The sequence below is a fragment of the Ostrea edulis genome, chromosome 8 (genome assembly GCF_947568905.1).
Source record: "Ostrea edulis chromosome 8, xbOstEdul1.1, whole genome shotgun sequence".
Taxonomy (NCBI): Eukaryota; Metazoa; Mollusca; class Bivalvia; order Ostreida; family Ostreidae; genus Ostrea; species Ostrea edulis.
Window position 1 is genome coordinate 10,113,801 of NC_079171.1, and position 27,240 is coordinate 10,141,040.

General features: G+C 35.6%; 2 protein-coding genes across 2 annotated transcripts; one reads left to right on the plus strand and one right to left on the minus strand.

Annotated features, from left to right (window-relative positions):
- Positions 1-400: 400 nt before the first annotated feature.
- Positions 401-10,341, minus strand: LOC130046338 (serine protease inhibitor dipetalogastin-like). The gene is made up of 4 exons (XM_048893006.2): positions 10,052-10,341; positions 4,169-4,250; positions 1,111-1,248; positions 401-518 (listed from the first exon to the last, which is right to left on the minus strand). The coding sequence occupies exons 1-4, from the start codon at positions 10,209-10,211 to the stop codon at positions 470-472; spliced, it is 429 nt and encodes a 142-aa protein (XP_048748963.2). The 5' UTR covers positions 10,212-10,341; the 3' UTR covers positions 401-469.
- Positions 10,342-19,141: 8,800 nt separating this feature from the next.
- Positions 19,142-25,756, plus strand: LOC125661106 (uncharacterized). The gene is made up of 3 exons (XM_048893001.2): positions 19,142-19,351; positions 19,627-19,747; positions 25,460-25,756. Exons 1-3 carry the CDS (start codon positions 19,240-19,242, stop codon positions 25,581-25,583), a joined length of 357 nt encoding a protein of 118 aa, XP_048748958.2. The 5' UTR covers positions 19,142-19,239; the 3' UTR covers positions 25,584-25,756.
- Positions 25,757-27,240: the final 1,484 nt, after the last annotated feature.

Here is a 27,240-nt window from a genome sequence, read left to right on the forward strand (position 1 = left end):
TCTCTATATATTTGTATGTAAAACTTTAATCCACGACTGTGGCCCCATTCTACCTCCGGGGGCCATGGTTTTAACAAACTTGAATCCGTAACTATGTCATAAAATTCATTTAAATGTAGCCTAAACTTCTCTGGCCCAGTGATTCTTCAGAAGATTTTTAATGATTTTCTCTATATATTTGTACATGTATGTAAAACTTTGATCCCCTATTGTGGTGTACATGTATCTATACTTTTATATCTACCTTCTGTTCATTTAAAGATAGGTTGAATTATGGCCTTTAAGGTACAGGCATTTAAATATTTGTTGATTAAACGTCCCATTTAGAAATCAGAAGAATTTACCGGACAAATAGGACTCAATGATCGATACCCTGTATAGATGAAGAAACTGTCAACTCTGTCGGTACTGAATGCTTTATTGAAAACACCCGAACAGAGCAAAAGTGTGTTCACAGAGTAATGGCGATTTACCACGGACTGCCGTAACAACGTCCTGGCCGGAACACAAACACTCCCCTGTAAGGAACAAGATCATGAATGTATTGATATTGATATAATCAACATATAATTTAGATGAGCATAATAAACATTTAGCTTTGTTCTGTGACTCCATATCCCCACTTAATGTTGACATCTCCGTGTGAGTGAACAATTATCGAGTGGGACGTTAAACAATATGCAATCAATTAATCAATCAATCAATCAATCTACCTTGAATTCACGTAGGACACCCCCCCCCCCCTTCCCATCAACCCCCTTACCTGGCAAACAAAATGATTAAGAAAGATATTTAAAATTAGCTACAACACTGTAATTACTATGGTATATTACGAATTGATGTTGATGTATCAATCCTTATACTCGAGTTAATTTTAGGAAGGAGCGGTTTTGGCTGCATGTGCGCATGCGCACACCAATATTTAAGATCGTGATTGGACGCACAGAAAAACCACCGTATGTAAAAATGCGAGCGTTTATTAATTTTTAAGGTCGTTAAGTGTCCACAATGTTAACCCTAACCCAATGTTAGGGGATGTGAAACCCGTGTTAAACCCAATAACGTAAAACTGAAGATTATAAATCATGATATGATGTTTAAATGTCTCACCTGCACCGGGCTAAACAGCTGTTCCCGTATGTCCTCCCGTCAATACCACACACTGGACTATATATCATGGCGCAGTTATCACAGTTACTTCCGCCGCTGGAACAGGGACACTCCCCCTGACATCGTACAGAAACCCCGCTACAGAAGACGATTATGACGTAGAATTAGAAAGAACCAATCTATTTCCTGCCCCAACATCTCATACATAAACATAAAAACCCCAGTTACACAAGTGTTAATGAATACATCTTTACAGGAGTTAGGATGGCTGACATTGAGTGACATGGCGAGAACATAGCTCATTACACCAAATCAAAAGAAGGGTTTTCGTAATATTTAAGGTTTTTTTAAACTGTCAGAACACAAAATCCAAAATACATGCGTTGTGGTGATGCGGTAGGCGAAGTGAATGAAATTGTCTAACTTTCGTGGTGGACTAGTAGATGTGATGTTTATTTATCAATATCTTAATCTAGTGTATCTCTAAAATATTATTTACTAGAAGCCATCTCATTAAAATGTGTCTCCAATAAATAATTAGAATATCAGAAACTATTTCAACATATTATTAGGATATCAGAAGGTATTTCATTAAAATGTGTCTCCAAAGTATAATTAGAATACCAGACGCTATCACGAGACCCTCCAATATCTCAACATAGTGTATCTCTGAAATTTCATTACAAGAACTCAACATAGTGTATCACTGAAATGTCATTACAAGATCTCACCATAGTGTATCACTGAAATGTCATTACAAGATCTCACCATAGTGTATCACTGAAATATCATTACAAGATCTCAACATAGTGTATCACTGAAATATCATTACAAGATCTCAACATAGTGTATCACTGAAATGTCATTACAAGATCTCACCATAGTGTATCACTGAAATATCATTACAAAATCTCAACATAGTGTATCACTGAAATATCATTACAATATCTCAACATAGTGTATCACTGAAATATCATTACAATATCTCACCATAGTGTATCACTGAAATATCATTACAAGATCTCAACATAGTGTATCACTGAAATATCACCAACAATGTCAGAAGCTATCACTGTAATGAAGACAAATGCACAAATAGATTTTGAATTTAACGGATACGTGTATGTACATTATATATATATATATATATATATATATATATATATATATATATATATATCAGCGGAAAAAAGAAACGGTGCATTATTTAATGTATGAAAAAATGATAAAAATAACAATGAGCAAACTTTATTTTTTTGTAATACTGTTAAGAAATGTATTCTTTACAACATTTCATAATCCAATATTGTTAACGTAGAATAACGTCAATTTCAGCACACTTGAAAGACACTGGTATTCGAACTTGAATTAACAAAGTTAATAACGCGTGTGACCACCATTTGCATTCACGCATGCTTGACAACGGCGCCTCATTGATACCACTAAAGTGTTCAGAAATGCTTGAGAGATTTTGTTCCAGATATTGGTTAAAGCCTGGCCTAAAGCAGCCAATGTCACTGGCTGATTTGGTAAACAGCGTAGACGTGCTTCCATTTCATTCCAGTCATGCTCGTTCGGCAATAAATCGGGGGAAACAGCTGGCCAAGGCAATACATCGATATTCTGTTGAACAAAAAAGTTCCTGACTACACGTGCAACATGTGGCTTTGCGTTGTCTTGCTGCAGAGTGATGTGATTTTGCTGTCTCTGTATGAAAGGTATCGCAAGGCGCTGAATAATTCCGTCTCGATAGCGTACGCCGGTGAGATTTCCATTGACAATTTGTAGAGGGGTCCTTCCACGTGCTGTTATTCCACCCAACACCATAACGCTACCTTCACCGAATTGTCGACGTTGCACAACACAAGCGTCGTGGTACCGCTCTCCAACGCAACGATACACTCTACAACGGCCGTCACTGCTATCCAAATGAAATCTGAATTCATCAGTGAACAAAATATTGACCCAATCCTGTATTCTGAATAGCAGATGTCGTCTGCATCACGCTAGTCTAGCGATACGATGACGTTGAAGCAGTATTGGGCGCACCGTTGGACGTATTGGTTTGATGTTGTGGTCGCGCAGACGATTACGCACAGTTCTTGGACTGATTGGTCGAAATCCAGGAATGCTACGAGCAGTCAAACTTGTTGTCTGGAAACGATTTCTCAGGTGCACAAATTTAATGTGGTTGTCCTGTCGACGCGACGTCACACAAGGACTCCCAGAACGTGGTCGATCCCGAGTGTTACGAGATTGTTCGAAGCGTCTCAATAATGACTGGATGGTGTTCCGATGAACTCCAAAGTGTCTTGCTACGATATTTTGTGCCAATCCAGCTTGAAGCATCCCAACAGCCCGATTATGTTGGTTTTCGCTGAGTCGTGGCATGACAGAAGGGTAATTTTTTCAAAACTAAAGTGCTTTTCTTAACGAATAGTGTCCAAACAAACCTTTTACACTTCTTACCCCAAACAGTATTGGCCAGTAAAACTCGTGCGTACGAACACGTCAATAAACAACATGCGTTCACTAACCATGAAAAAGTCCGTGCATCTGAGTCGGGTACTATCCGATATTGTTAAAAAAAATCACCTTTATCGATTGTTTACATTTTATAAATATAAACAATAAATATAGAAAAATTATACTAAATTTTATAATGCACAGTTTCTTTTTTCCGCTAGTATATATGTATCCAATAATAAAAGTCAAGAAACATAAAAATCGAATAACATTTCACTGTTAGCGCTTTCGGCTTTAATGCCTCTTCAGACAGTTATAAAATGAAATTATATCATTTTATAACTGTCTGAAGAGGCATTAAAGCCGAAAGCACTAACAGTGAAATGTTATTCGAGTTTTGTTTCTTGACTTTTATTATTGGATGTATTTACTGCATTAAATATTGAATTCTTTTTACAAATTCTCTCTCTCTCTCTCTCTCTCTCTCTCTCTCTCTCTCCATATATGTAATGCTAATTCCGCATAATACATATTTTGTTTTAATCCCAGCTGTTCAATGAAAAGCATTGTTTGTGACATGCGTGTAACTTACGCGCATTCGGCACAGCCCGAGTTTGAGTACGTTTGACCATTCCATCCGCATACAGGGTCTATGTATTGTAGGCAGAAGCAGTCTACAAAGAAAAGGCATTCATTCATTTATTCCCCTATCCCTTAACTTGATATCAACTATATCAAGCTTATTAGGATTGAGAAATTCAAAACATCTATATGAATATATTTGTAATTCCTGATCTTAAAACTTCGCAAAATAAAAACAAACTGCATTGATATCTACTTACTAGTTTAATTTAATCAATAATCGAAAAAAAATATTCATAGATATTGTCACCTTTTAAGATGTATCAGACACACACAAAAAAGAAACAAAGAGAAGTATACGTCACCAGTAATAAAATACACTAGAGAAAATCCCCGATCAGAGGAGTTGCGTGTATTTTCCTTGACAGTATTTTCATGATTATACATAGGTGATTAATTATCTATAGAAAAATGTAAACCTTTTCAGCATAAGATAGTTTACAATGTTAAGGTTACCTGAGTTGATAGGGTGACCTATTGCAATTGTTCTGCGTTCGGCGTCGTCAGTCGTGCGTTATCAATTGAACATTTTTAACATCCTCTTGATAAATACCATTCCAGTTCTTTCAAATTTGGTATGAACCATCATTGGGACAAGAAAAACATCAAGTGATTTTGGCTACGGATAACTCCATTTACCTGATGAAGATATAGGACTAACAGCGGGTGTGGCCGGTGGACAGGGGATGTTTACATCTCCTAGGCACCTGGTCCCACCTCTGGTGTGTTCAGGGGTCCGTGTTTGCCCTACTCTCTATTCTGTATTGCTTACAAGAGTAATGAGGTTTATCACTATTCGTTATCTTCACCTTTCATTGTAAAATTTCAGAACATCTGCGCTCCTGAGGCCTTAGGGGCGGGACAAAAACTGCCAAAAAATTGACAAATTTCAAAACACCTTATCTACAACCGCATATCTCTAGAACATACGAAATATACACTGATGTAGAGCAGGAAAACCTCTACCAAAACTGTAAATTCCATGACCCCCCGGGGTAGCGGTTCTGATTCCAGGGCGGGGCCAAATTTGGCATGTCTACTTTGTATGTGTAAAACATTTAGATAATATCTTCTTTAATGCAAGTGATACCAAATTGAAACTAAATAGATACTTCGAAAGAGTATGTTGTCCTTTACAAAAATTCTTCATGATCCTAGGGGGTGTGGATTTGGTTCCATGGTGGAGCCAAACTTATCTTAGTGACTATTGACTTTATCAATTGAAATAAATATTTATGTTTACAAATACAGTATAAAAACTAAATGCGTATTCAGGAAAAGCAGAACATTTAATACTTTAGCTGAATATTAGAATTTGGCTTAGATATTCACATCAGGATTTATTTCTAGATTTCGAAGCCTTTGGGACTTGTGATACTTTTAACTAACACTCGGGTGACCGATAAAGCCTGCGGGCCTCTTTGTTGTAGCCAGAGAATTTTTTTGTACAAAAGATATGTATTTCTATCATGCACATAGTTTATTTTATTCAAGATTTTGCAAAAAGCATACATTACATCGCGTGGGGTTTGATTATTTGTTTCCTTTACATCCCGTCGAAAATTTTTCAATCCTATTGAGACCTCACCAGCTGTACGTGAAGTACCACAAATTTTAGACCTATGCTTAGCACTCAGGGCCGTAGCAGCGTGTTTTTTTTTTGCCGCGACACGGAACCTCAGTTTTCAAGGTCATATCTGAAAGACCTATAACTATGACTCTCCCCTCTAAATGCCCAGCGTTTGGTAATGTAAAACTTATACGGTACCAATTTTGATGCACCAGATGCGCATTTCGACAAATAATGTCTCTTCAGTGATGTTCAACCGAAATGTTTGAAATCCGAAATAACTATGAAGTTTTGGAGCTAAATATAGCCAAAACCAGCGTGCCAAAAAAGTGGAGCCAAATTCGTCCAAGGATAAGAGCTATGCATGAGGGAGATAATCCTTAATTTTGAAATGAATTTCTAAATTTTATAACAGTAATTAAATATGCATCCGTATTTTCAAGCTAGTAACGAAGTACTTAACTACTGGGCTGTAGAGACCCTCGGAGACTAACAGTCCACCAGCAGAGGCCTCGACCCAGGGGTCATAATGTAAAACTTATATGGTACCAATGTTAATGCACCAGATGCGCATTTCGACAAATAATGTCTCTTCAGTGATGCTCAACCGAAATGTTTGAAATGCGAAATAACTATGAAGTTTTGGAGCTAAATATAGCCAAAACCAGCGTTCCAAAAAAGTGGAGCCAAATTCGTCCAAGGATAAGAGCTATGCATGAAGCAATCACTACCTAAGTTTACGTCTTAGGTTTGATGCAGTCATGGCATGAGCGGGGCTCGAACTCACGACCTCACACGCTCTACAAGTGAGCTACTGCGACCGGTTTACTATACGCTCCATTGACACCATTCAACCGCCGCGGTGGTCTAGAGGTAGAGCGTTCGCCCCGCAAGTGGAAGGTCGGGGATTGAATCCGGGCCACGACGGACCTAAGTCATTAAAACAGGTAGTGACAGTTCCGAACGCTCGGCATCAGGTGTGAATGTCACGTGTCCTCGGGGATGGCCTTAAAATGGATGTCCCTTGTAACAATGGGTGTGGTACGCTAAAGAACCCTCACTGCTCAATGGCCGAAACCGCCGAATATAGGCCTAAATTTGAAGCCCTTTACCGTTATTGGTGACATCTCCATATGAGTGAGAAATTCTCTCGAGAGACGTTAAACAATATACAATCAATCGATCAATCCATCACATGATTCGTGCTGTTACTTGTAACGTTTTTCAATGGACCGATATGCTGAAATGAGCATCGAATTCCTGATTTGTGTAAAACTTTTGAAATTATTGAAAGTGCAAATAGGTGGCTTCATAGATTCGTCGATGAATTTACAGAAATACTCAATACTGTTTTCAACACATACTGTTGTAGTAGGGTTGGTTGTGTTAACAATATAAATATTTCGACCAAGAGTGAAATTTAAATTTTGTTTGATGTTAGATGTAAACATTTATATATTAATTATCCTAATGCTTTAGGTACATTTATATGACTAGAATTATGACCTATAGGGAAAATTTAACTCGTTTAAGAAAATATGATAAAATAATTCATTTAAATATGCATTTGGGGGGGGGGGGGGGTATGGGATGTGAAGGAAATAAGCGTGATTACTTGCGCGATAATAACACAAGTGAGTTTTACAGAATATTCAAGAGTAAAAGGTGTCTTAGAAGTAATCTTACAACTTACCACTTTTTTTCAGCATTTTAAGGATGTTTGTAATAATAATGATTACAATGAACCCTAGCAATTGAGCGATAATATAGATACGGGTGTAAGTGATACAGTTTTTCCTGAACTTGATAGAATTAATTTTGAGGATGAGGTTTCACGAGTATTAAAACGTTTAAAAATTAGAAAAGCTACAGGGTTAGATAATTCATTTAATGAATATTTTAGGAAACCCATAACCACTTATGTTTTACTCAGTTGTAGATCCAGGGCCATTTCCTAAACCTAAAGGGAGATAACTCTGATAAGCAATTTAGCTAATATTCTCACTACAGTTTTAAATGATATATTGATGGAATGGTCTTCAGTAAATGCTAGTGTGTCTGACGTACAGTTTGGTACAACTTATGGTATTTTTGCTGTGCATGGACTTTGATTTGATTACTTCAGCAAGGGACAGAAACTATGCTGTTGCTATGTAGATGACAATTAAAAAGGCAAAGTTAATAGGAACAGGTTATTCTACAAATTAGCCAAACGTGGTATCTCAGGAAAACGTCTGAATGTTATTCGACAACTTTACAGTGACGTCACGTATGTGTTAGGTTTAAGTCTGATTTCTTCTTCTCTACGAATGGTGTAGTGCAAGGGGAAACATTGTCTCCTGTCCTGTTTTCTCTCAACATCATTTTTTAGGTGAACTCCTTTCAGGCATATGTGAACCAACCCGATTAAGAGATCTAGCATTGTTTCTTTAGATGTACAATGTATGCTGACGACACAGTTTTAACGACAGATCCAAAGGAAGGTCTCCAGAGTATATTAGATAAATGACATGTTTACTGTGACAGATGTGATATTGATATGAATTTTGCGGAAACGGAAATTGTTGTATTTGGAAAAGGTATAAACTTACCTCGCAGTGTTAACAGGTTTTATATGTTTATCATTTTGGTGTTTTCTGTCACACTTAACAATTTTTTCAGTTATCTGGTGCATGGCACCCAGTTTTTATTGGCGGAAGAGAAAATCCAGATACAACGTACCTGGGAAGAGACCACCGGTCTTCCGAAAATCAACTGGGAAAGTTTCTCACTCACCGGCGCGAGCGGGATTCGATCGCGCGCCGACCAGATGAGAGAGGATTTTGAGCGCGATGCTCTAACCAGTCGGCCGCATAGACCCTTCTGTTTTATGATATGGCAAGAATTAAAATTATCAATAGTTTTAATTAATTAGGCGTTGCTCTCAATTCCAATATTAACTTTGCTCTAACACAGAAAGAATTTAGCTCAACAGGATAGCAAGTGTATGTTTAGTATACTAGAAACATGTAAAGATAACTTTTGGAATATACAAAGTTAAAAGTCTTGTGGTCTCAATGACAGAGCCGAAATAAGGAATTTCAATATAGAAAGTATATTAAGATGTTTCACACTCGTTTCTGTAAATTGATATTGAAAGTCTAAGAACTCCACTTCAAAGTGTATGACTTGGGCCGTGTGTACCTTTCATAATACACAGAAAGTTACGTATACTGAAGTATTGGGTCAAAATCTTGAGTACTCGGAATTGTATGAAAGGTGAAGATAACGAACAGTCATCAATCTCATAACTCCTATAAGCATACAAAATAGATAGTTAGGCAAACACGGACCCCTAGACACATCAAAGGTGGGATCAGGTGCCTACGAGGAGTAAGCATCTCCTGTCGACCTGTCATACCTACCGTAAGCCCTATATCTTGATAAGGTAAACGGATTTATCTGTAGTCAAAATCAGTGTGGTAAGAACGGTCTAACAATCGGTATGAAACACGCCAGACAGCATTTGACCCAATGATAGCTTGTATTGACGAACTAGATCGCTATAACGACCATAAAATTTGCGAAATGCTGACTTTAAACAAGACCGTTAAACCCCTGTACCATCAACTTGTTTGTCAGTAGCTTGTCTTGATTTAAAAACTGACTATACACAGAACGTGAGTCATTTTAAAGTTATGGATTTCATATTTCATACAGATATATAACACCCCCTACATGCACACACAGGATACAGACACACATATTACACGAATATCATGAAGAGGTAGTTACTTTCTAATTGTAGAATAGGTATACCTTTAAAGGGGTATTAGCTGTGAAAGTGATGGAAACCAATTTTTTCTCTCAACATCTCTCAATGGCATAGGAATATGTATTAATGACTAACAAAACATCTATTTTGCACACAAAACAAGAGAAATCCCATACTACTACGTCAGATGTTTGCTTATAGTGTAAAGAAATATATAATGAAAATTTGTTGTCTTGGAAGACAATAATTATTAAATCACCAAAAATTGCATATTCAAATGTCTACTTTGGGGTTAAACGTGTTTGAAATAGTTAAATACTGGTGTTATTAATGAATCGTCTCCATATGAGTGAAAAATTCTCGAGCGAGACGTTAAGCAAGATACAATCAATCAATCATTGGATTCAATTTTGGTGACAATTGACAACTAATACCCCTTTAATTGACGCTCAAATATTGCAACGGGGTTCTGCTAAACGAATGCACTATTTTAAATGGATTTGCCTTACCGTTCCACTGAGCGCTAACTGTGGTAAAAATAAGCAACTGTATGAAGACACAGGCCACGTACTTCATGTTTCTGAAAACGAAATTGAAAAAAAAAACTAATATCAAATTACATAATTTTGTGAACAGATGTAAACACAGAAAGAAATAACGTGTATTCATTATATTTGATCTGATATATTTTTCTCTGTTTATACAGAACCTTTTGTTTTCAATGTCACAGATGAATTCTGTTTACATTATTGCGTTGATACTCTGTAATAAACTGATGAAGCAAAAAAAAAAAAAAAGAAACAAAAAACAAAAAAACCAAAAAAAAAAAAAAAAACCAAAAAAAAAAAAAAAAAAAAAATCCTTGGAAAAATTATTTAGTTTTATATTATATGCATTATTTTGTTGTGTTACATATTTCTATGAAAAATCTACGAAAATCATACGTTAAATTTCACCACAAATTACATGGAGTCTTACTATTTTCTGTCTCGATAATTCAATTCAAATTTCTTTTTAAAAGCATATGCACCATAAGAACTAAAGACGTGTATGAAATACATGTATTTAATATCCGAAAAGGTAATGGTGACAATTAAGATAAAGATAAAGAAACACGCTACAAAACTGTTCATTAATAAATGATTTTGTTGGAGATTATCCGGCGCCTAATTTTAGTACATGGAGATTATGCTATGGAGATTAAATAATGCTAATTAGAGTTAATACCACATAGCACAATCGCATCGGTAGCCTTCCCACAACCTTTCTATTTGCAACGAGTAAATACTGTAACCATACATAAAAAATACATTTAAAATGGGGAATCAGCCTCCTCAACAGAACGTTTAAATCGCTACTCACGCCTTGCTGCCACATTGCAATTTGCGTGCTATCCATCGCTTTATAAGACCTTAAGACTTTTGAAGAACTCATGCAACTGCATCACATGCTCGATTTTTAAAGTCAAAATATGCACATAATTATTCCACGCCAGTCAATAATGTCGATATCTAAATATGTACATAATCATTCAGTCAGTGTCGATATCTAAATCTATACATTATTATTTCACAGTCAAAGTCGATATCGAAATCTGTACATGATAATTCTACATTCAGTGTCGATATCTAAATCTATACATAAATAGTCAGTGTCGAAATCTAAATCTGTACATGATCATTACAGTCAGTATCGATATCTAAATCTGTAGATAATTATTCAGTCAAAGTCGATATCTAAATAGGTACAAAATTATTGAGTCAATGTCGATATCAAAATGTGTACATAATTATTCCACGCCAGTCAATAACGTCGATATCAAAATATGTACATAATTATTGAGTCAATGTCGATATCTAAATATGTACATAATTATTTTACTGTCAATGTAAATATCTAAATATGTACATGATTATTTTACAGTCAATGTCAATATCTAAATCTGTACATAATTATTTTACAGTCAATGTCGATATCTAAACATGTACATGATTATTTTACAGTCATTGTAAATATCTAAATCTGTACATAATTATAATCATTTCACATTCAGTGTCGATATCTAAATTCGTACATGATGATTCAATCAGTGTAGATATTTGTATTTGTACATACTTATTCAGTTAATGTGTATATCTAAACCTGTACATATTTATTTACTCAGTGTTGATATCTAAATCTGTACATATTTATTTAGTCAGTGTTGGTATCTAAATATGTACAAAATCATTTAGTCAGTGCTGATATCTAAATCTGTACATATTTATTTAGTCAGTGCTGATATCTAAATCTTTACATAATCATTCAATCAATGTCGATATCTAAATTTGTACAGAATTATTCTACAATCTAAATGTCGATATAGAAAAAAATCAAATATTCCTACCTGGTCTGCTGTAGTGCCACTGGAACTATTCAGTTTTTCCCAAACAGAAGCCACAATTTTTATACAAGGATTTGACCCTGTTTCATTTTTATGATCAAGCTGAAACATGCATATAAATGTTAAATTGTCTCTTACAAGTCGACATTCTGTTTCGACATAAGATGTCTTTGTTGTTTTCATCATTGTCATAGTGTTCTATACATGATTGCATAATCAAAAGCCACAAAGGAAAGGTTAAAGGTTAACCTCTGCACTGGTCCATCTATAGGTAATCATGAGTCACTTTCAGTGTTGCCAGGTCGAATTGAAATGTTTCATTAATGAGATGATTCCTAGAAGGGTTATGTATTTTTTTCTTCGGTAGTGTATGCGACCTTTTCTCCCGTTTAAAAGAAATACAATTTATCGGAGAAACGGTTATATTTGCGACCTTCATCTCTCGTTTAACAGACTAAAGAAAGGCATTCTGTTATTCATATTTATATTCTTATGAATTCTTATAAAAATATAAATACTTTCAAGCTCGTAAAAATAAAAAAATATTGTTGACCAGTAAATCAACTAAACGTAACAGCTGCAGATCACGTGACCTTTACTCGTCTCTATATTTGGTAATATTTTCCATATTTGATCAATGATAAAGGGCAATAATCCAAGAACAGACTCTAGACTCATAAAATAGATACTAACAATCGTATTATATAGGTATGCATTATTTATTATTCTAAATTCAAATATGGGGTTAAAAATAAACCAGAAAAGATCGTTTTCAGCACTTCGAACTAGATCGAGGAGTTCTTAGAGTGTGTATATACTCACGTAAACATAGGACATTAAAACCGAATATAATTACGTAGCATTGAAGTAAACTGCGACTTCAAAGTTGCAACTGACAAGTAACTGATTTCAACAGCAACTGAGCAGGATACACAGAGTGAATGTAAATGTTATACTATGACATGGTATTTAGGACTTCTGTTGTTCAATCGAAATGTTTGAAATCCGAAATAACAATGAAGTTTTAGAGTTATTTTAAGGAAAAACAGAGTGCCAAAAAAGTGGAGTCAAATTTATCTAAGGGTAAGAGTTATGTGTGAGGGAGATAATCCTTAATTTTGAAATTAATTTCTAAATTTTATAACAGCAATTAAATATACATCCATATTTAGCCCTTAGGGACTAACAGTCCACCAGCAGAGGCCTCGACCCAGGGGTCATAATGTAAAGCTAAATATAACTAGAATATAACTTATACAACAAGAAATAATGTCTCATTAGGTGAAAAATTATCTACCCGCTTTATTAGCATTTGCAGCAGCCATTATTGTTTACATGCACATACGACCATTGTTGAATTATGGGTTAAACTCACTTTAATCTAAGTATTTTGATCAGTGGTTAGTTACCCAGTGGATAGTAAATTTAACCACCAATTAGCTTAACCACTGGTTAAATTTAACCAAGGTTTTGAGCAACCCAGTCCTGACCAGACACGTTTTTGGAATAAAAAAAATTACAAGCAAAATTATAGCATGGTCGAGTTTGATATTTTGATATGACTTTTTTGGCACGCTGTTTTTGGCTATATTAAGCTCTAAAGCTTCATAGTTATTTCGCATTTCAAATATTTCGGTTGAGCATCACTGAAGAGGCATTATTTGTCGAAATACGCATCTGGTGCATCAAAATTGGTACCGTATAAGTTTTACATTATGACCCCAGGGTCGAGGCCACTGCTGGTGGACTGTTAGTCCCCGAGGGTCTCTACAGCCCAGTAGCTAAATACTTCGTTACTAGCTTGAAAATACGCATGAATATTTAATTGCTGTTATAAAATGTAGAAATTCATTTCAAAATTAAGGATTATCTCCCTCATGTATAGCTCTTATCCTTGGACGAATTTGGCTCCACTTTTTGGCACGCTGTTTTTGGCTATATTAAGCTCTAAAGCTTCATAGTTATTTCACATTTCAAACATTTCGGTTGAGCATCACTGAAGAGACATTATTTGTCGAAATGCGCATCTGGTGCATCAAAATTGGTACCGTATAAGTTTTACATTCATGAAATAGTGAAGATAACCAACAGTGATCAATCTCATAATTTATATAGAATACAAAATAGAAACAAGGACATTTGGACACAACAGAGGTGGAATTAAGTACCTTAAGGGAGTAAACATTCCCTGTTAATCGGTATCATCCACCGTGAGCCCTATAGCTTATGAAAGAAATAGTAAGTTCATGTATCATGTGATCATTACACGTATGTATGTATGTATGTATGTATGTATGTACAAGCTAATCTTTTAAAAGGATTAGAATGCTACCACCATATTTATTATTTACTATGGAAACAGGTTATAAAAATGATTCATTAATTTTAAAATTCAATTTATGGTACTTTGAATTACTTAGAATAATTTCTGCCACGTGACTTGAGAGAAACTGACGAGAACAGATATGTTCCTGTGTTATCAAAAACAATGTATGCTATGATTCTAGAACCGTATCGAACAGAAACAGACCCGGAATAAATCGAACATCGAATGGAGACCTCTACACCGCGATTAGGCCGCATCGCGATGCATCGTTTCACCCCTAGTAGCAATCATGTGATCCCCCGAGCTTCATAAATTATACATGTATGTAGCAATTTCAAATGACATAAAATCCACTTATGATGAGTGTTGAATTAAAGAATACATTTGTCTTTGCTAATGAACCAATTTCTTTAAGAAATATCGAGCTCCATGCGTCGCAGTTGATGCCTTTTAAAGAGGTAAGTTGTGTAACAGTGAGGGTTCTATGTCATTCTACTCTGAGGACCCAATGACGTCATCCATAACCATAGAAACACAAAGGTAGACAATCCCATGACGTCACAATTTGACGGGGACCAAGACGTTGAAGCGCATTGATAAACAATATACCTATTGTTCTCCCTATTGTTATCGAGAACAATGTGGAGAGTCATATGACAACCTAGACCTACTTAAGGACCGAAAATGAAGGGGTCATAGGATACAATCGATTCATCAAAAGGGGCATAATACATGATTCTACTAATTAAAGGAGTTCATATGACAGGTGTTGACATTTGTTGTGGTAAATGGTTAGAGGTGCGCGGTATTACCGGTATACCGGTGTACCGGTATTTTTCTGGTACCGGTATGTACCGCGGTACACGAGGCGAAATACCGGTATATTCAAGTCTGATAACTCTTAACAAAAATAGAAAATTGAAACAAGAAAAAATAATTAAAGAAATTTGTGTACGCAGTGACTCACTTTATTTACATCGTTCCCTCGTTGTGATGCAATGAAAGGTAAGTCTAATAACTGTACACAATCGGTAAAACATACGAAGTATAAATTGCGATGATTTGATTATTAATGATATGAAAACAAATCAAAATTAAAGAAAAAAATAATAGAAAACATTTCATTAAGTTATTATTTTAATATATAAGGTAGATTATAAAAATTGTTTTTATGTTGTTTGGTTTATGCTGGTCGAATACCATTTCCGCCTCTTAGGCAAACCCCAAGTAAAAAATAAAATAAAATGGGAGATGCAAACTTGTGCGTTCGAAACCACCGTTCGTCCGTTCGTCGCGCGAGTACAAATTCCTGCCGATTCTGAACGCCGAGTTAATGGGTTTGAGGTGCAAGAATGTAGGAATTGTGGTCGAAGAACAAGAACACGTTCGTGCGCACATGTTCTCGTTATTCTCTTTAGAGAAGTGGACAGGCGTATTCTACATGTAGAAGTTCTCGTCATTCGCGACTCTAAGAACTTCTAGACTTTGAGATCGTGTCAAATAAAATCCACAGGTTTCCCCCTATTAATTATTTTAATAGTCGTTCCAGTCAGTAGTCTAGTCACAGTCGATTCTAGTCATGATACAGAAACACTGCTATATTGTATGTACGGTATACTTTTATGTTTGGATTAAACTTTTGTTCTGTTAACTGGTTTAAGATTTAAATAAGATATTTTCCTTATCATTTATATTTGAATAAATTAAATGCAATTTACAATCAATAAACTAATAACAGCTCATTATATACAATAAATCACAACTAAAATCCACTAAAACTGAATCATACAATTAAAAGATTAAATCTGCGGTATACCGTGGTATGTACTGCGGTATTTTGCAAATACCACGGTACACCGCGGTACCTTTATTTTCTGCGGTACCCAACTCTATAAATGGTAGTTCAAATTAATTGCAATACAGCAAAAATAGCATATTTAAGGAGTGAATGTACATGTTTACTATTAACCAATTGCATAATTATTTCGGTTGTTTGTTTTCTAATTCGCCGTTTGTCCATTATATATGTACATATGTCTTCTGTATATTGCATCAGCTCATGACTCAATTCATCTATACGGATAAGTCACGAAAAGTATTTCGTATACTATACTTGTATCAGTCCTCGCAAAAAGCTCATTAGCATGTGATTTGATCCACTGTTGCACATACTTTTATTTCGAATTCACTGGGATGTATTGAATCGACATATGAATGAAAACAGACAAAACTTGGTCGATATATCTGAATGTCGATTTGAAGGTCACAGCAAGAGAGTTTTTCTTCTCATGTGGAAGCTTTTGTATGCATTCTGCCTCATAAGAATAAAGAACAGGCCTGGAGGTTATAAAACTTTTTTGAGCACATTCTCATACTCAGACTCAAACTATGTTCTCTAAATCGTACACATACTCAAAAGCGAAGGTTATAACACTTTTATAAAATCATTCTCACACTCAAATGGAGTACATGCTTAAGATTTTTCGAGTATGTTTCAAAGCTTGCTCAGAGTTATACCCAAAACAAAAATGGCTGAGTTTGAGTATGAGTACGATAAAAGTTTTATAACCTCCAGGCCTGGTCAGCTAACAAAGGAGCATATTGTATGCCCATGGGAATTCCAACAGACTGTTGAAAGACCTGATCACCGAAGACCACGAAAATATTGTAAATGAGGAGCTCTAGCCTATTTTTGATTCAAACTTCAGAGTACTTCTGCACGGAATCAGTGGTGTTTAACACACTAGACATGAGAGTGGTGTTCCTAATATTTCCAGGATGGACTTTCTAAGTTGCCAAAACTTGTAACAAATGGCTTTGTGTATTTATGCAATAAGATATGTTCAAATCAAGAGGTAAATTCAAATATTTCCTTTTTGTATTTTTAATGAAATAAAAAAAACCCACCCGTTTATGATGTCAAAAAGTGTAGTCTTTCATTTGTCGCGAGGAATGGTCGTGTAAAGTGTTATAGCGTTATACGCTTTGGTGTTGTTGATTTTAAAAAAAAAGTTTTGCTACCGGGTATTTAAAATTTACTGAAAACTTTTGGAATTTTTTTTTAGAATCCACATTTGATTTACACCAGATGTTGTTGCACGGCACGTTTGAAGTTTTTTCTTCAACAGCTGTCAATATATCCGTGAGGAGTAAAAATTAAAAAAATCCAGTATACGTAGGGTAGCTCATATACATTCATCTCAATGACTGGGACATTAAATGTGTCTAAAACGGAAGCATTATTTTGAAGAATTTCATCTTTTGAGAAGACATTTAGAGTATATCAGTACGATTACCAATAGGAGAATTTATGCCAAAGTCGTTTAAAGTACAATCGTAATTATGAACCTTACAAACAAAGACAATGTTGTTACAAGCTTTGTCAGCTGGAACCAAAATATATTTCTCGTGAAACCTATCTGATTCTTTGATCACATATGGTTCACTAAACACAAAATGACAAATGGTATCTACGTTTGTTTTAATGTGTCTAATACGAGAATTTGATATTCCTCTTATAGTTTTTTTTATCTATTCTGACAATGTATCTTCTGAGCTATAAGATTGATTACTGTTCGTCATCTTCACCCTTTCATGCATAACAATGATATCCATCTATTATATAAGAATGCAAAATAAAGAGTAGGGTAAACACAGACCCCTGGACACTCCAAAGAGTAAGCATTCCCTGTTGACCGGTCACATCTGTCGTGAACCTTCTATCTTGATCGGGTGAACGGAGTAATACGTAATCAAAATCAGAATGTATATGCTTTTTAGATTGCTATATATGTATCAAAAATATTCTAAATTTTACAGTGATCGACCAAAAATGTTTAAAGTAGATTCTTTATTATACGGGAGTACTTAATGTCACGAAATCACTCACAAATGTCATTATGCGTGAATATGCTTGCATGAGTGACTTGTGTATCAGGAAACTTGATATGCGTGTATACGGAAAATAGAAATAACTGTATTCTGTGGTTGGCTCTTCTAGGTAAATTTTGAGATGATAATTTCCTCGTGTACATTTTGAAATCTGCAGTAGATATATGATATGAGAAAAAATACCCAGAATGAATAATTGATTTAATTCTATCTCCGAATTACAATGTACTAATACATTCTATGGAACATGTCTTTCCAGTCTTACGATTCAGTGTTTATAAACTAATTCTAAAACGTCTGTGGGTCAATTACAAAAAAATCTAAGCATGAAAAGTGAAGATTACAAACTGTGATGTATTTCATAAATCCCATAAACAAAATTAAATTAAGTGTTGAGAAAACATCACAATTGTTGAAAATTCTACAATATCATATCGTTATGCCTACACAGACCTTTTATCTAAAACACAGTTAATTCCATAAATAATACTAGATTAAGAGTAGGACAAACATGGCCTCCTGGACACATTATATTAATTGTTGGTCTAAATCGGCCTAACAAATCGGCCATTCCGAGATCTGAAATATCACCGAGACTCACTGTGCCAAACATTTGTACAAAATCTATTGGAGAGCGCACGTTCAATTGGGTTGCAGTTAGTTTGTGGTATGACCTTCCGAAATATATTAGACCTGTCAAATACATTCACACTTTTAGAAAACTATTGAAATCAAGTTTTGTTTTCAGTATGGATCTGGAGCGCGAATTTCCGGATTAAAGATAAAAAATAAACCGATGTGTAAAATTTCGGTTTCCTAAAACAATTGTCTGGAAATAATATGTCCGGATTACGGAGGTTACATGTCCGGATTACGGAGGTAACGTGTCAGCATTACGGAGGTTATATATCTGGATTACAGAGATCCCACTCTACGACCCTGCTCTAACTATCGATATTTGCACCAGGATTTAACGTGTTGGATTATTAGGTACATAATGTATATGAACTGTTAAAAGAATGATAAGAGATAAGAGACTGTACATAAATTCACTAGTACTGTGTGTTTGGTAACTATTTGAATTATTGCTCTCTATCATGAAGCCCATTGTCGTGGCTGCGATGCTGATGCTGATGCTTCTGTTCATTGATGTATGTGCAGCGCAATGTATGTCGTATCAAAGGACACCTCCCCCACCAGGGTCCAAAGGTGAGAAAGTGATGATGTCAATTTCTATTAATATATCCTATGTATTTATATTCTAAGAGGCTGAAGGGCGTGACTCGGAAGTTGAAGGGCGGGACCACGCTGTTTTCATGAAGACCCACTTTTGGTATTCACTAGATCTAAGTTTGAAGACGATCATTTATCATTTACTTATTCCCCTTACTCCGTTTATCTTATCAATATATATTAGTATTTGCAAGTTTTGGCCAGGGTTGAAAATACGCATGCATAATGTTTTCTTTTTTTTTCCTTATCAGTACCTAGTGAGGACCGCTGTAATCTACCCGACCTTGAACTTGAACCGGGAAAAACCTACACAAACATGACCACTTGTATGCAATGTCATTGTGCGGGGGACCTCACAACCTACTGTTGCTCGTAAATATTATATCTATATCTACTTACGACCTCTTACAGCTAAGACCCCGTGAGGACTCGGGTTAGAATAGGTCCTCAGTACCTCTTGCTTGTCGTAAGAGGCGACTAAATGGGGCCGTCCTTCGGATGAGACCGCAAAAACCGAGGCCCCGTGTATTTTCGAGAGGGACATTGAACAATATTCAATCAATCAGTCTTACAACTAGGAATATTATGCTGTAAATTACCTTCTTTTAGCGAGTCCTTGTTTTAGTGAGTATGCAATGATGTAGTCATTTATCAGAACCCATGGAGATCCAGGTTAGAATAGTTCCTCAGTACCCCTTGCTTGTCGTAAGAAGCGACTAAATATGAAAGTCCTTCTGATGAGACCGCAAAAACCCCGAGGATCCGTGACACAGCAGGTGCGGCACGATAAAGATGCTGCCCTGCTCAAAAGTCGTAAGCACCGAGCGTAGGGCTAATATTTCCAGCCCTTTACCGGTAATACTGACGTCTCAATATGAGTGAGAAATTTTCAGGAACAGCGTTTAACAAGATACAATAAACAAACGACGGATATTATTTATTGCTTAAAGAGGTTCGCACCTGAAATTTGGAGTAAGGTAAATTTTTTGGAAAGAGTATTTTTGATTTCTACATTGAATGACAATTATGGAATTAAAATGGAAGAGTGAGTTCACAATGTTTGTTATTGAGCTACAGTGTTTTAAACATGAAATTTTACACTAACATGTATTCAATTAAATGTGATTTGACTGTTGGTATCAACACAAAATAAGAAACACAAATCAATCAAATTACATAAGATAGATGCAATATTAAAGATTATTATCTCCCTCATGAATAGATAGGGCCTCAGAGGCCGAGTGGTTAGAAGTCATACGGTCTCTCACCTCTGTCGGCGCAGATTCGAATCCCAATCGCGCCGGTAAGTGAGAAAGTTTCCCAGTCTACTTTTGGAAGGTCGGTGGTCTCTTCCCAGGTACATTGTATCTGGGTTCTCTCTTTCATCAATAAAAACTGGTCGCTACCATATAACTGAAAACATTGTTGAGTGTGGCGGAAAATAGCAATCAACCAATCAATCAATCCCTCATGCATAGCTCTGCTCCTTAGACGAATTTGACTCCAGTCTTTGGCACTTTATTTTGTATCTTCTTACAAGTTTATTGTTATTTCGGATTTCCAATATTTCGGCTGGAGCATCACTAAAGAGATATTACTTGTCGAAATGCGCATCGGGTGCATCAAAATTGGTACCGAATAAGTTTTACATAATCATGTATTCAAAGAATACATATTTAAAAAAAATAATAATACTTGTGAGGGAAATAGATATTGACGTTTTTGCACTTGAGATACGAAAGATTCACGATATCAAATTCGAGTGTATAAAAGGGCATATTAAAATTCATGTCAATTTCTAAAATTTCACATAGTTTTCAACGTCTTTTTAGAATTTCAAAGGGAGGTTGGAGAAAATACTGAATTTTTATACAAAATTTCAATTAAATAATTATAAGCTTTCTAAAGAATCGGTGAACTGTTTCAAAAAAATATATCAACTAAATCGATAAATTACAATATTTGAACTAATTCCGAGTCTCAACTACTTGTATCATAAATTAAAAAAAAAAACTAAAATACACGTGTACATGTAGGGGTATAAAAATGGATATATATTGATTGAAACAGAAACTGTAATATCATGCAGATTTAGAGCTTTATGATTAATTAATCCTTCCGCCATGAAACATAATCCCAGCAAAATCTTTTCAAAATTTGAACGGACACAAACATTTTCAACTGGATAGGGTTCAGTAATAGATGTGTGATTTGTTTTCACCAATATGATCAGCACTGAACCAGTACATACTTAGTTGTAGTATCCTGCGCAGTTGTGCTGAAAAGATCATAGCCAATTTTTTTTAAGGATGTTAGCTCCCCAGCATAACTGCGCAGGGTGCTATAACTGTGTAGATAATGGTTCCATACAATACTTCCTCTGTTGTCAAATATATCATACATTTACTACTTAGACATCAGTTGAAAATTGTATGTCGATTCCAATTTTAAAAGGGTTTGCAAAGGAATAAATTTCATGGCGTAATGATTCTTTCATTTAAAAAAATCTAGATTTTGTGTTTTATCTAACATATCGCAAATGATATTATATCCTAGCCATGAATTTCAATTGTGTAATTATACCCGCACTTTTTAAAGAAAATTTGGGTATATTGTTGTTTTTCTGCTCTGTCCGTCCCGGTTGTTGTCACTAAAAGTGTTTCAATATTTCTAGCACTATCCAAATGATATTCTAAGGAGTTGAACATTGATGTCATATAGATGCGCAGTAAGCTTTCGGATTGGCCCCAGGGTTTCAATGAGGGTTGAAAGGGACACTTTTTATCAGAAAGCTTGTCACTTAAACTCCATCTACAGTGTATGGCATAGTCACATGGTATTCTAACAGCTGAACACTGCAATAAGATCAGAATTTTGATATTGGCTCTAGGGGTAAAAAAGGACAAGAAAAATGACGTTTTCTATAATAACGCTTGTCACTTGAACTACATCTACATTTTAGGAGTTGTCATGTGGTATTCTAAGAGCTGAACCGTAATGTCCTGTAGATACCCAATAAGGTTTCAGGATTTTCATGTTGGCGCCTAGTGTCAAATAGAGGCAAATAAATGCCGTTTTCAATTATAAAATGGGTCCTTTGAACTCCGTCTACATTTTATGAGCAGTCACATGATATTCTAGCAGCTGAATAGTAACGTCCTGTATATGTGTAATAAGGCTTCGGAATTTTTATATTGTCCCCAGGTGGCAAATAGGGGCGAAAATGGTGTTTTCAATCCTAACACTTGTAACCTGAATTCCATCTACATTTTAGTTGTACTCACATACTATTCTAGGAGCTGAAAAGCAAGGTCCAGTAGCTGTGCAGTAAGGTTTCCAAATTTGACATCGGCCAATTGGGGAGGGGGGACTTGACATTTTCTATCATAGCACCTGTCAGCTGAACTCCATCTTCATTTTGAGAAGTATTCACCTGATATTCTAAAAGCTGAACATAATTTCCATATTGGCCTTAAAGGTCAAATTGGGACAGAAAAATTACGTTTTCTTTCATAAAGCTTGTCAGTTGAACTCCAGCTGCAATTTCCAAAGACATTTGTCAATAAAACAAATCCTGGTTCCCAGAACTCCTTTTAGAATTTATGCAGTAGCTGTATTATCTATGGGAAGTAGTTAGTGGTGTCCGATATGGCGGGTGTGACCGGTCGACAGGGGATGCTTACTCCTCCTAGGCACCTGATCCGACCTCTGGTATATCCAAGGGTCCGTGTTTTGTTCAACTCTCTAATTTTTGTAGTGCTTATAGGAGTTATGAGATTGATCACTAATCGTTATTTTCACCTTTCATGTGTCATGGAGTTTCGGAATCTTCATTTTCAAAGCAGTAAATTTACATAATTTTCATTTTTATCCTGGGTTTTAAATTCTGGTAAAAAACGACGGGAGTGTTTTTGTTGTTGACAAAACAGCCCGGTTTTCAGAATTTCTCTTACATTGTATAATCATTGTTTGGAAGGTAATCGGTGGTGTCCTATAAATATGCAATGGAGTTTCAAAATTTCAATTTTACTCTGGGATCAAATAGGAGGGTCGTAAAGATGCGGCTTTTATATATATAAAATCTGATTACCAGAACTCATCTTACATTTTACGAAACAGACAAATCACAGTGTAGCTTCATTGCTAATTACACACGTATGACAGCATGTATATTTAAAGACAAACATTTGTATGTGGGTAACATTGTCTTATGACACAATGTGGTTTATGATACATATGGTGAAGACTTTGAACTAATTCAACTCCTGTAAATTTGTTGATCTGGTTTATATGCTTTTGCAAACAGAACGCCAATTTTCGAAATCATTTATGCTGATTTATCTGTAATTTGCATGAAGATTCAACATTTTGTCCAATAATTCGACAATTTGAGATATAACCCCTAATTCCGTTAGTTCCATCTTAGATTTCAAGGCGAGGCTTTGTGATCATGATTGATGTGCAACTTGAAACATTGAAAACACTCATAATACCCTTTTTTCAACTTTCAAATTATTTTTGATGATTCGTTTCGTCTATTAAGTGTAAAAAGGACATGTTTTATTTCCAGTCTACTAGTATTTATATCTTAGTTGTTAGTGATGCGCATGTTGATTGATTGGTTGATTGGTCGAAAACTGTTCACTCACATGAAGACGTCACCATTGTCGGTGAGGGGTTGCAAAATTTAGGCCTATACTCGGCGTTTACGGCCTTTGAGCAGGGAGGGATTTTTATCATACCACACCTGCTGTGACACGGGACCCCTTTTTATTTTTGCGGTCTTATCAGAAGGTCCCATTTAGTCGCCTCTTACGACCATCGAGGGATATTGAGAACCTGTTCTAACCCGGATCCCCACGGGATTGGACCATAGAAGTTGACATTTACGGGATGAAGTGTGTATGTATTTAAGATATTCTTTAAGTTGTGCTGCTTATGCTCTGTTGACAAATCGAAATTATGTGAATATATCATGTGTAAATTTTAAGTGCGAAAATCTAGAATTATTATACTGTAGCTCAACGAAAGGAATACAAAATAGAGACATGCACGACCACACAATTTTTTTGTTCTTGATTTCATAATTTTCCGGCAATTGAGAAATCAATGACATACTTCCCAAACATATAGACAATACTACAAAACGCACGTGCGGACCTCTTTAAATTGTCTATATTTGTGAGTTCGTTTACGAGAAGTCAATGCTCGCGATTGAGAAATCTCGCGAAATAACCCCAAACATGATTTTCTTGGTAATAAAATGCAATTTACAGTATCTGAAGTTTTAACCATTAGATATATTGTGTATGAAAAATGTGAAAATAACAAGCAGTGGCCAATCTCATTAATCATATAAATAAATTTACAAGAAGGGTAAATACGAGCCCCTGGATACATCAGAGGTGGGGTGAAGTGCCTGGGAGTAAATATGTCCTGTTGATCGGTAAAACACACAATGAGCCCTGTGTCCTGAGTAGATAAACGGAGTCATCCGTAGTCAAAATCAATATGTAAGGAGCAAATTAACAAACAAATAATATGAAACACGTTAGACAGCATTCGCATGATTTTAAAAGTGAAGATAACGAACAGTGATCAATCTCATAAATCCTATAAAGAATACGAAGTTGAGCGTAGGGTTAACTCTGTACCCCTGGATATACCAAAGGTGGTATCATGTGTCTATTATGTTTGGATTATAACCAAGGTCATGTGATTAACATCAAAATCAGCAAATTAAACTGTAATTTCAAATTTCGTACTTTGACATTCGAGTTTCATATATATCCCGGAGTCCTTGTTTGCTCAACTTTCTATTCTGTATTCCCTATAGGAGTTATTACATTGATCGTTGCTATCTTCACTTTCTTCTAAATACCTATCGTTTGGCGAAGAAGCAATCTTTAAATGTGTCAACGTCTTGGGTTTGAAGCTGTCATTTAACGAACAAGGTTTGAACTCACGACCTGCTAGTTACATTGCGAACATTCTATCACTAACCTACCGCAACGGGTATAGATAGACGCTGCTAGCTTGTACCTACATACAGTAATATAACATACTTCTTTGTTTGTCTTGTAGATTGTTATTTACCTATGATGTACCAGAGGACTGCGTCGTCGTTACGAAGGATTGCGTACAGAATGTTGTCTATAAGTCAGATGGATCCCCATGTCAACCGATATCAGCGATATCCAGGAAGTGACGTCACTAAAACTAAATGTACTGCTATATGACAAGAAGAATCTGCCAGCCTTGCTATTTGTTTATCTTAGTATTTGCTAAACCAGTTTTTTTTAATTATTGTGCAGTATGAGATCATTCATTGTGCCACAAAATATCAAGAAGTGGTATAAATTAAATGTGGATTCAAACTAATTAAATTTTTGTTAGTAAATTTTAAATCACAATACTTTTTCTCAAATGAACAATATCAAAATGTATGACTTTCCAAACCTTCACACGACCATTCATCACGATATATTAAATACTAGATTGTTTGACATTTTAGACACATCCTTCTTCAACAAAAATGGAAAAAAGAAATATCGATATCTACTGATCAGTCATACAAAACATTATTGTGTTAAACACCATTCTGATTCCACGCATAAGTACAGGGGAGTGCAAATAGAAATATTATATGAGTACCCCATCAAAAATATTTTCGTAACTTGTTTATTTTCCGGTAGTTTGTTACTGAGTTACAGTTGTTGGTGGTTCCTCACAGATCATTTAACATTTGGACATATAACAATATCTGAGATTCCTCACAGATCATTCAATATCTGGACTATGTAAAACTTATACGGTACCAATATTGATGAACCAGATGCGCATTTCAACAAATAATGTCTCTTCAGCTATGCTCAAGCCAAAATTTTGCTAATTCGAAATGACAAAAATTTGTAACAGGTAAAAGGAAAACTAGAGTGCCAAGAAAAAAACTGGAGCCATTTTCCATCAAGGATCAGAGCTATGCATGAGGGATATCTCATCCTTTATTTTGAATTGAATTTCTAAATTTTATCCCAGTAATTTAATATACATCCGTATTTTTAAGCTAATAACGAAGTACTTAGCTACTGGGCTGTAAAGACCCTCGGGGACTAACAGTCCACCAGCAGAGGCCTCAACCCACGATCTATAACACGATATGAGGTTCCTCACAGATCATTTAACATCTGAACTATCTAAGGCTATCAAAGTTCTCCACAGATTGATTGATTGTTTGCTGTTTTCCGCCACACTAAACAATTTTTCAGTTACCTGGTGGCGCCCAGTTTTTATTGGTGGAAGAGAGAACCCAGATACAATGTGCCTGAGAAGAGACCACCGGACTTCCACAAGTAAACTGGGAAAATTCTCACTTATCGGTGCGAGTGGGATTCGAATCCGCGCCGATTAGAGGTCATAGGCCGGGTGAGTTTGAGTGCGATCCTCTAACCACTCGGTCACGGAGGCCCATATATCATTTCATATCTGGACTATATAACCCTCTCTGAGATTCCTCACAGATTATTCAACATTCAGCATTTATCTTGATCAGGTGAACATTATCCGGTAGTCAAGAAAAGTATGTAAATAACAGCCCAATATGTCTGACGTATTCAACTTGACGACATTATTATACAGGGGTCAAATTTAACATTTTCTACCACAAGCTAATTTTAGCCTGTGTGTAAAACATCCACAGGATAAAATGAAAATATACAAGCTAAACTAAAAATAATGAAGCAGTGCTCTTTTTTCATGCTTCATTATTGAGCCTAGTGGATCAACATACATCGTTTGGACAAGACACTAAGTTACGTAAGTCATATGGTGTAATGTTTAGATCTCTTTACCATCGCACCTCTAAT

Excerpts from the sequence above, each read along its gene's own strand:
- LOC125661106 (XM_048893001.2), top strand. The coding sequence starts at position 19,240 with ATGAAGCCCATTGTCGTGGCTGCGATGCTGATGCTGATGCTTCTGTTC. Across the intron at positions 19,352-19,626 it reads TCCCCCACCAGGGTCCAAAG|TACCTAGTGAGGACCGCTGT; the intron begins GTGAGAAAGTGA and ends TTTCCTTATCAG. Across the intron at positions 19,748-25,459 it reads CTCACAACCTACTGTTGCTC|ATTGTTATTTACCTATGATG; the intron begins GTAAATATTATA and ends TTTGTCTTGTAG.
- LOC130046338 (XM_048893006.2), bottom strand. The coding sequence starts at position 10,211 with ATGAATACACGTTATTTCTTTCTGTGTTTACATCTGTTCACAAAATTA. Across the intron at positions 4,251-10,051 it reads AGTTAGCGCTCAGTGGAACG|ACTGCTTCTGCCTACAATAC; the intron begins GTAAGGCAAATC and ends TTTTCTTTGTAG. Across the intron at positions 519-1,110 it reads AGCTGTTTAGCCCGGTGCAG|GGGAGTGTTTGTGTTCCGGC; the intron begins GTGAGACATTTA and ends TGTTCCTTACAG.